The sequence below is a fragment of the Carlito syrichta genome, unplaced genomic scaffold (genome assembly GCF_000164805.1).
Source record: "Carlito syrichta isolate Samal-C Ts95f unplaced genomic scaffold, Tarsius_syrichta-2.0.1 Scaffold305335, whole genome shotgun sequence".
NCBI lineage: Eukaryota > Metazoa > Chordata > Mammalia > Primates > Tarsiidae > Carlito > Carlito syrichta.
This window is the reverse complement of record NW_007249431.1, coordinates 157,178-167,507: the sequence shown is the minus strand read 5'-3', so window position 1 is coordinate 167,507 and position 10,330 is coordinate 157,178. Positions and strand designations below refer to the sequence as shown.

General features: G+C 42.9%; 1 protein-coding gene across 1 annotated transcript; it reads right to left on the bottom strand.

The window, feature by feature from the left end:
• Positions 1–2,132: 2,132 nt before the first annotated feature.
• On the bottom strand, positions 2,133–8,913 carry LOC103263960 (DENN domain-containing protein 2D-like). Its single transcript, XM_008061625.2, has 4 exons — positions 8,814–8,913; positions 8,603–8,726; positions 8,438–8,521; positions 2,133–3,615 (listed from the first exon to the last, which is right to left on the bottom strand). Exons 1-4 carry the CDS (start codon positions 8,911–8,913, stop codon positions 2,412–2,414), a joined length of 1,512 nt encoding a protein of 503 aa, XP_008059816.2. The 3' UTR covers positions 2,133–2,411.
• Between the last annotated feature and the right edge of the window lie 1,417 nt (positions 8,914–10,330).

Here is a 10,330-nt window from a genome sequence, read left to right as displayed (position 1 = left end):
TGATTGGCACTATCTCATCTGCCTTTAAAATCCAGAGTTACTGCTGTATCCTAAGCCCTGATGGAGCAGCAGGAACGGGGAGGCAGTGCTAAGTCACTCTACCCACACCTGCCTTGGGCAATTGTGTCCTTACAATTTCCAACTCTACTTGTTGAAATTACCCCTTTTAGAATAATGACTCTGACGCCAAGGGGAGAAGAAAGATGTCTCATTGTGGCATTAAATCCCCGGACCCATCTATTTCATCAATCCAGAGCATTTTATCAAGTGTCAAAATCATCCACTGGGTCCAGTCCCTAGTTCACTTGTCCTTTCTGCCTGGTTTGAGCCTCTCCCCACTTTTTCTAATAACAGAACTCTGGTTTTCTTTGGGAAACCTTCTCCCCTTCCTTCCAGTTTGGATGATTCAGGTAGATTAATCCTACTCCAAAGGTCCAGGACTGAACCGACATCCCAAAGTAGTATAGGCCAGTCTTTCCTGTCTAGGTCCAAACCCCCCAGCCAGCCTGGCAATGCTCAGGGCTGGGCAAGTGACCTAAGTTCAGCCAAGTCAGAAAAATTTTCGGAAGCCCATTTCGGCAATAAATGGTTGGAAAAACAGTCTGTTGCTTCCTGCTGGGTAATAGATAGTAGAACAGAAACTTGGAGCTTTGCCAATGTTTGAAAATAATCTGCCTAAAATAAAGCCAGCACAGAGAAAAGCATCAAATCTGCAGTGAGGCTGATGTGAGATAAATTTTTTAACTCTAGGATCAGGTTTATCTCGTTTACTCTTCAGTCTTTCAGGTTCATAGAGAAATGAAATGAGTAAGCCAATTCGTGTTGGATTTTTGTTACTGACTCCACTTACCACTTGAGTTATCTTTTTAACCAGAGGGCATTTCAACTTGAATTTAATTTCTTTCATCTTCCATTTGATCCCACATTGTTATCGATCATTTTCTCAGCATTGTAACGTAGAGACCAAGTTAAGTGCCATAGATACAGAGATAATTCAGACAGACCCTGCTACCCTCTAACTCTCAACGTAATAGGGAAGATGAACGTACAAATGAAAGATTTTAGAAGAGCCTGGTAAATACTATGATAAACTATGCCCAAGGTATTATGAACAAGGAAGGGCCCCTAACACAACTTTTACAGAGTGGATTTGTGAGATGCGTCAGAGGGGTTTTTCTGAAAGAGGTGGTTACTTTTGTAAGCTTTAAAGGATGAAGAGTTTTCCAAGTAGATGGGGAAACATTAAGAGCTAGACAAAATTCCAGAAGGAGAAACCCAAGTGAGCAAAAACATGGAAGTACCAGAAGTTGCAAGTGACTCCTATATCTGGAGTTCACCCTGTGAGCAGGGACGAGACAGTAGCTGAGGCAGGGCTCCGGCACTGGTGGTCATGTGCCTGGAGAGTCCTGCCAGGCCAAATGGAGGTGACCCACATTGGTAAGCCACTACATGCATCTCATGGTGTTTTTATGGCGCTTGTCCCTTACGCACAGGTTGCACTGTGACCTTTATTGCCTATGTACTAGGTGAGTGGGGGGTAAGGCCAAGATAACCTACAGGTTCAAGGTATGTGCAGAAAATGAGGGATGGTGGATATGAAGTTCAAAGGACATTTATTAAACACATACAACCATATAATATTCAAAAGACTGTGATTGGTTTTTCAAAAGACGAATAGTGAATAAAGCCAAAATTCCAAATATGAAATTCTTTTGTGATACTTAGCTCACATACTTTCTTCTGCAAGATAGCTAGTCTTTTCTTCTATTTCTGTAATAAAGACATCCTGATGATTTCAGCAACCTATAATTATTTAAATTTATTTCAGTTAACACTGAGCACTATCTAATATATTAGATTTAGACATCACTCCAAGTGTTTTTTTTTAAGATTTTAGTATAAACTTTATATTTACATTTTTTTTTTAACAGTAAGATTTTCGTCTTTACTCTCATCCTCACATGTCCACAGACCTCTTTTCCATGGAGAGGGACTGGGTCCTAGGGCCACAACTGCATTCTCTGTTTAATAATTTGTAGTAGTGGTTCCCGGGAGAGGGTGGTTGCAGCAACTTCTAACCAAGTGTCTACAATACCTGGACTACTGCGTCCACTCTGTGTCACCTCTGCAAAGAATGCAGCTTTGAGTCCAGTTCTATGAGCATGAGGGCAAAACCCTCCAAAGTTCTGAGAATGCTGGCAACAGAGTTCCCAAACTCAGACACTAGTCTGAAACAAGCCCTGGATACCAGGACTTGAGAGGCTGTGGGTTTTCAGGGCTAAGACCTTTGTGGATCCTGCCACACTGGCAGGGGCCAAAGTCCAGGACTGGGTGTAGGTCTAGTCACTCCTGTTCACCACACTCTTATTTCACAGTCTTTTTTCCCTTGGTTTCTTCTGTTTCTTCTGTTCCTAGCATTCAAGTATTTTCTGTTGGAAATAGCCTGCAGGAGGATTCTTGCTCTTCTCGGCTTCTTGGATGAAGAGGGAGAACAGCCGTGTCTTCACAAACTTCTTCACAAACTGGCGGTTGGTCTTGGAGGTCAGAGCCTTACAAAAAGGTCGTTCTTGGAAATGGCCTTGTCCATTTGCCTCCCGCTTGATAAAGGAAGCATAGTGGCCCACAGTCTTCACAAAGAACTGCACAAAAGGGCCTGAAACATGCTCGTTGATTTGTTCTGCAGTCGTTAACTCATTGATCCCCTGATCAAGAGAGTCTAAGATGTCATCCTGAAGCTTCGGTGGTAGGATGTCTTTTTCATCACCAACTGACATTAAGAAGGTTCCTTCACAGAGATTCACCAGTAGGACCTCTTCCATGGGGCTGTCCAGGACCGCCTGACGGAAGCGCATTTGTACACCAACCATGAAGTGGGTGGGGCAGTAGACGGTGGCCAGAAGGCTCTCGGGGACAACAGGGATGTGCGCCCAGCTGAAGGGGTAGAGCAGTGCGGCGGCAGCGTGGATGCACTGAGACAGGGTGCTGAGACCTTCTGCCAGGAAGATGATTTTTCTCTCCAGCACCGCAGAGGCAAAGATCTGAAGTATCTGTTCAAAACCGAGGCACTGCAACAGGGAACTAAAATCCATATGTTCTAGGTGGGAGTCCAGGGGCCGTGTCAGTGAAATGAACTCAGTGCCTGAGTCTGGAATGAAACTCTTGAGGGTGACGGTCTTCCCAGGGGCAGGGAAGGCTGCCTCTCGCAGGCCCTGCATGAACGGGTAGATGACAGTCATGGAGATCTGGTGTCTCTTCTCCACTTCATCCAGGATCTTGGAGAACAAGCCGAAGCAGCCAATGCAGCTGATGATGCAGTAGACTTTGGGAAGGCGAGGGCCAGGGCCAGCCGGCAAGAGGCGCCTGCAGTATCCAATCTTTCTGCTCCCGTTCACATTAGTCAGAATGAAGGAGAAGGTCTCCCTAGGATACTCGGTGAGTGGTGCCCATGCGTTCCCATCTGGGAAGCAGAACAAAAGGATGGCTTTGAGCAGCCGTTCCTCCTCCTCCTGCTGGCCCCAAAGCAGGTTCTCCCACTTGGGAAACTGGTAGGTGATCGTGGGCTCATAATCATCCCCCAAATGCTTTTTTTTTAGAGAAACCACGGGAAGGTGTGCCCTATATTTACATTTTTTAAAGATTTTTTTTTTTACACTTTTGTGGAAGTGGCATTGAGTAATTAAACTGCATTGTGGTCATATCATGTAACCCAAGAAATACAGGAATACCCAAATTACAAAAGAATATGGCAGACAAATATGCAGGAAATGAAGAAACATCTCCATGGAAATATTTTTATCGTATTAGATGGCTATTTTGGACATGAAAACAGCATGATGACTCTGGTATTATGGAAGTAAGATTTAGGAAGTTGAGAGATGATTTATAAACCACAGCCAACAGATCACACCCAGTGTATAGCTATAGAGCTCAATTAGGAAAGTTGCAAATCATTATAAAAAACTTGATGATCAGAAAATGTCCTCTGCAACATCTCAACATTTTGAAAGATGTTAATACATTTTTTATGATTCATATATGGTCTCTTCAAGAAAAGGTTCTTTGTGTACTGGAAAAACAAATGTGATGTATGCAATTGCTGAGTAAAATGTCTATATTTCACTGCCTTGTATTAAGTATTGAAAGAGTGTGTTAGCATCTTTAACTCCAATTATACATTTGTCTATTGCACTTTTTTTTTCAGCAGTAAGGTCTCATTCTATCACCCAGGTTGGAATGCAGTGATGGGATGCAATCATAGCTCACTGCGGTCCTGAACTCCTGGACCTTATAGTTCTTCTCATCTCAGCCTCTCAAGTAGTTTAAATATCTTGGTAATATGTTATTAAGTTCATAAAATTTTAGGATGGTTGTAGAACCATCCTTGTGCAGGATTGCCTCCTTTTTATTTTCAAGAAGCTTCCTTTATCTCTAAGATTACTTCTTTCCTTAAGGCATAATATATTAATTAGGTCATCACTAATGGACCAATTATTAGTAAATACACTAATATTTATAGTCATAGTTATTAATAAGTAATCAATGTATTAATATATCTATGCCAGAGTTCTTTCGGTTAGTTTTGCATGCTAGAACAATTTCAATTCTTTTAATTTCAGGCCATTTGAGGCCTAATTTGTATTTTATTTTTACCTTTTTAACTGATACATAATTGTACTTATTTGGACTACATGGTGATGTTTTGATATATATCATTTATAGTGATCAGATCAGGGATGGATATAATCAGCTCATATCCATCATCTCAAATGTGTTGGGAACATTCGACATCCTCCTTCTAGCTGTTTGAAACTGTATATTACTTTTCAACTGTAGTCATCCTACTGTAGCATAGAATACGAGAACTTATTCCTCTTCTCTAGCTGTACTTTAAAGTGTGTCCCTTTTAAGCAGCATACGCATGTCTTATTTATACAGTCTGATAATCTTTGAGTTTTAATTGGAGTGTTTATTCCATTAAATTTTCCGTAATTCTTAACATAGTTGTATTTAAGTATACTATCTTGCTATTCTAGTTGAGCTATCTTTTTAAAACAATAAACTTTTTAACTTGGAATTATTTTAGATTTACAACAAATTCATGTAGTTAGTAGAGCTTCTGTGTATGACCTTAGCTCAGTATTCCCTAATGTTTACATTCTATGTAATTGTAGTACATTTGTCAATAATAAGAAATTAGCATTCATATATTGCCATTAACCAAACTCGTTTATTCAGATTTTATTAATTTTCCATTAATGGCTTTTTTCCTATTCCAGGATCCAATCCAGCATAGCATATTGTATTCAGTCCTCATGTCACCTTTGTCTCTTCTACCTGTTTCTTAGTTGTGCCTTCTTTTCCACAATCTTGATGAGTACTCCTTAGGCAATTTGTAGAACGACCCTTAAGTCAGATTTTGATGATGTCCTTCTTATGACTATCCTTGTGAGAAATGAACTCACCTGTTCAAAATCAAAGAATGGACACAGAGACGTGGAGTGCAGCAGAAGCAAGACTTTAATGACTTTCTTGCACGATCAGTTGTCTGGCAGGCACACAGAAGCAGGAAGAACCAGCACTTTTATCCCTAAAATGCAGGTCCTTCTCCTGATTCCTTATTGGAGGAGTACTGCAGAAGTTATAGGCCTTATCGTAGGACGCCTACGTGACAAAATTTTGATTGGCCTACAGAATCATTTCATTTTCATGCCTTATTTCCCAATTGGCTTACAGAATCATTCTGATTGGATCCTACCAAAAGTGTAAACATGAAGACCACCAAAGTAAAAAGCCCATGAAAAGGAAGCACAAAGTAGCAGGAAGTGACTCAACAAAAGAGAAGCACAAAGCATTCAGACACTATCTTAAGAACCCAAAATAAGCTAGGCTCCAATTTTAAAATAAATCACCATTCATATTTCTCACAATTCTGGAGATACAGATTTTGTGGAAGAATGTAAGAGGAGTTGAAGTGTCTATCCCATCACAATTATAGCTGGGAAGTGTCTATCCCATCACAATTATAGCTGGGAGTGCAGAGTATTCACATGCCGTCACTGTTGTTAATAACCTTGATCATTTGGTTAAGGTTGTTTCTGCTGAATTTTTCCACTTGTGCTTCTCTCTTTCCTTTTTGCTAGTTTCTTCCCTGGAAGCCAGTCACTAAGTCAGCTCACACATCTATGGAAAGGAAAACTGAGCCTTGCCTTCAGGGAGAGACTGTTACTCATTGTATTCGGAATTCTGCACTGATTTGTCCCTTCTCTCCTGTACCATTTTGCTGTTTTGTTCCTTTATTCTTTCATCTTTGTCTTCTTTTGTATGATTCAGATATTTTTTATTATTCTATTTCATCCCTTTTCAGATTAAGTCCAACATTCTGCGTTTTCCTTTTCCATGGTTGCTCTATAAATTACAGTATATGTTTTTGCTGCATTCTGATTTTTCTTAATACTTTCTCTCACAATGGAAGACACATATTATAGTCTAAGTCTGCTCATCTCCCAACATGTCCTCTGTGTTATTTTTGTCCTATATTTTACTCTACAGATTCTCAGTAGGTCATTGTTATTTTAAGTAACACACGTTTTGAGTTCTGAAGCAAGATCCACTTTTCCACCTTTTGCGGTGGGAAAGAATTGCATCATTGTTTGAAACACCACTTACCAGAAACATCAAATTTGTAAAGAACTAATTTTGAATAACAAATTGGTAGTGTGAAGAACAGCAATACTTTAGGTAAAACTAGAATTATTGAGAATGATCAAGGTACTTTCTAAGAGCTTCAACTCAACTATTCCTTTTTATGCAATAGAAATACATGAGAAGGACCAGCTGGAATCAGACAGAGTTAGATATAACCGACAGTCTAACTGTAGGTACCTTGGGCACCTAGGAGGAACTAAAGGGCAAGAAGATTTTTTTTTTTAAGTAAGCATTTTCTTTTTTTTTTTTTTGGTAAAACTTTTTATTTTCATGTCATTTGTAAAAATGTAACAATCATTGTAACCTCTCGGTTCCAAGGCAAAGAGAAGCACTGCATAATGAACATTAAACAAGGCATTATGCCTTACAAACAAGACATAAAATGTCCAAGGGAAGCATCAACATAAACATGTTGACCACATAATGTAAGATAATTTCAATAAATAACAATTGACATTCTTTTAAAAACGTACAAAAATAGAAGCTCACCTATATTCCCTTACCCTAACAGTGATCTCACTGTTGGGTCCCCTCCCCATTCCCATCCATCACAGTGGCTGACACTTGATAGTCTTCCACTAAATATTAGTTTAATGAGACATTTAAAACCCAGCATCTTCAAATGTAATAGTAATCAGGACTGAGCTGTGTTTGATGAAACATATTCACCTCTTTAAAAAGTAACATGTAAAATATCAAAATGCAAGTTTTGAAAAATAAATAAATACATAAATAAATAGAACTCTCATAAGAAATAATCAAATAGATTAAGCCTTTTCCAGATGTCTCCAGAAACCAGTTGTTCTCTTTCATTTTCAGCTTTCGTAAGGGCAGAATCTGCCCTGCAGGAACCGCCACTTATGAGCTGAGCTTCTTACTTCTCCCTAGGTCAGTTGGCCCTGCCCCTATGATGAGAAAATGGTTACTGTTATGATGCTAGGGAAGTATGCTCTCTCTTCTCCTATCCTGGTCTCTGAAGCTTGGAAACCCTTGCTCAGCCCTCTGCTCAGGGAAGGTCTGGTTCAACTCACTATGCTGTGTAGCAGAAAACTAGGGCTCTTAAATCCTTTCTATTGAGAAAACAAGAGGCCTGTGGACTCAAATAGATTCTTGGCTTGAAGGAACCAAAACATATTGCTCACTAATTGTCTGTCACATCAGATTAAACATTGACATGTCATGACCTCACTTAGCCACACACAACCCTATGAAATAGCTACTATTATTTACCCTATTTTTCTGAAGCTCAGAGATTAAATAATGTTCACAGAGTTCCTAACCTTGAACTGTGAGGTGGGGGTGGGGGTAGGGAGGTCAAACTGCAAAGTCCCTGCTCTTCACCAGAAAGATTTAGAGGCTCAAGGTGACTAAGACCAGAGGCTCCACTTCTCCGGTCTGCATCCCACGAGGAACTGAAGTAAACATTGGCTTTTAATAGGTGGGAGGCATTATCCCATCATTAGCCAAATCCATTAATCTTTTAGGAACACTCATTTACTCTCTCATTTGAGCAGGGGTTTGGGCATGGGGATGGAGGGCACTAAAATACTGAAATAGCCTCTGGCACCAGAACAGAATAATGCTCTTAATGGAAACTAGTTGTGAAAACAATAATCCTCTTTTCTGTCCTGCAACCAACCCCTAGGTTTCCCTGGTACAATTTTCAGGGGACAGATGCCCGTATTTCTAACGAGTGCTCCAGTCGCCTGTGTCCATAGAAACCCACACTCACGTGTTGAGCATCCTCTGGATGATTTTCTTGACCATGGGGGCTGTGGGGTTGAGACAGGCGTCCTGCCCGTTCTTGAGCGTGGCTCTGTGGAGAGAAGAGGGGCGCGTGAGCGAGAGCGGGGGCTGGGGTCCGACAGGGCGGCGGGAGGCTCCGGGCGGGACTCACATGACTTCGGTCTGGGCGCAGTGGGGTCCTGGGGACGTCACCTTCACGCTCCGGATGTTCTTGGGGTGGATGCCATGCGCGCTCTGCAGGCACTGGCAGCGCAACTCGGAGACCACGGGCGCTCCTGCGGGCGGAGAGACTTGCTGGGTGAATTGGTGGCTCCGGGGGGCGGCCACCCGAGTCCCGCCCAGCCCGGGACCCCTGGTCCCACCTGTCACGTGGCGGCCGGCGACCACCAGGAGCAGGAGCAGCAGCGCCGCCTGGGGCAGCCGCGGGACGCGGAAGACGGCGAGGGTCGCGGCGCGGGCCATGGTCTCAGTAGAGGGGAGCAGGAGGCGGGCGGGGGCGCTTGCGGTGCGGGCTCTGCGGCTCCCGAGACCCGCGAACCCCTTTTATGCATGGTGGGGCTGGAAAGCCCGAGGCCGGGAAATTCCCGTAAGGAAGGCGCCACACCGCCACGGGGGAGAGGGGAGGGGCCCAATGATGACGTCCCCGCCTCGCCCTCCTGCGGAAGGCCAGCGGACTTGGGTACTCGGGGGTATTCTCTTCCGTCCCAAATTCCGGGGCGGGGGGTAGGGGTGGGGAGGGAGGCGTGAGTCGCCTGCGGCGCTGGAGTCACCGCAGGGGAAGGGGGACCGGGTCGCCCAGTGACTCCAGTGCGCGGGACCAAGAGGGTCAGGCCATTAGACCCAAGTAAGGACTTGATCACATCTTTGCCTGGGAGTTCCTTCTCCGTACACTCTACTAATTCTCGGGCAGAAAAGACCTTAGACACCAGAAAGGGAGCAGCTAATGTGACTCCGCCTGTTTACTCCTCTAAACGCAAACAGAGGCGACTTTGATGTATAAATACTAAATGACTAATATTGCTAATATTTCTGTGCTCTCTGTAGGTACCTGCATCCTGGGGCTATTTCTCTGCAGAGACATTACTAACATAGTCTTGTATTAGTTCTGTAGGAATGTCATAAAGCATTTCTAAACCTGTTTAGCGAATGCCTTCTCACTGGGTAACTGCCTTTTCACCATCAGTTTCAATAGTCCTCCTTTTCAAAATTAAACTATGGGCCTACATGATCTAAGTTGAGTCTTCCGGGTGTATACAGTCCTCAGGGATTTGTAAGACATCTTGCCACTGATGTGAAAGGTCTGGGAAGCAGCAGTATGAGGTGCACTTGCATGGGAAGGGTGTGTTCCCTAGATGCAAAGCTATGGAGATAATTTGCTAAGGCTGTCAGGGCTGAAGTCTCAGCTACACCACTGACTTGCTTCATGACCATTGGCAATCTATCTAACCTCTTTCTGTTCATGTTTCCTCCCTGAAAAATAACTTGTAATAGTGCCTGCCTCACAGGGTTCTTAGGAGCATTCCATGTGTTCACATTTGCAAACCATCAGCATATATTCGGTGTTATGTAAATATTTGTTCGATAAACCAAATAGAAGGAGGGTTTTACAACCTTACTATTATGGACTGACTATTCAGTGTCCCCCACCCCCACATTCATAGGTTAAGGCCATAAATCCCTATGTGAGGATATTAGAAAGTTAAGCCTCCGGAGGCAATTAGGTTTAGATGAGGCTATAAGGGGGAGGGAGGAGGGGTATGATGAGATTAGTGCCCTATGTGTGTGTCTCTCTCTTCTCCCTTCCCCCTTCCTTTCCTCCTTCCCACTCTTCCTCTCTGCTCCTCCTCTTCCTCCCCAATCCCTTCCCTGCCTACCCACA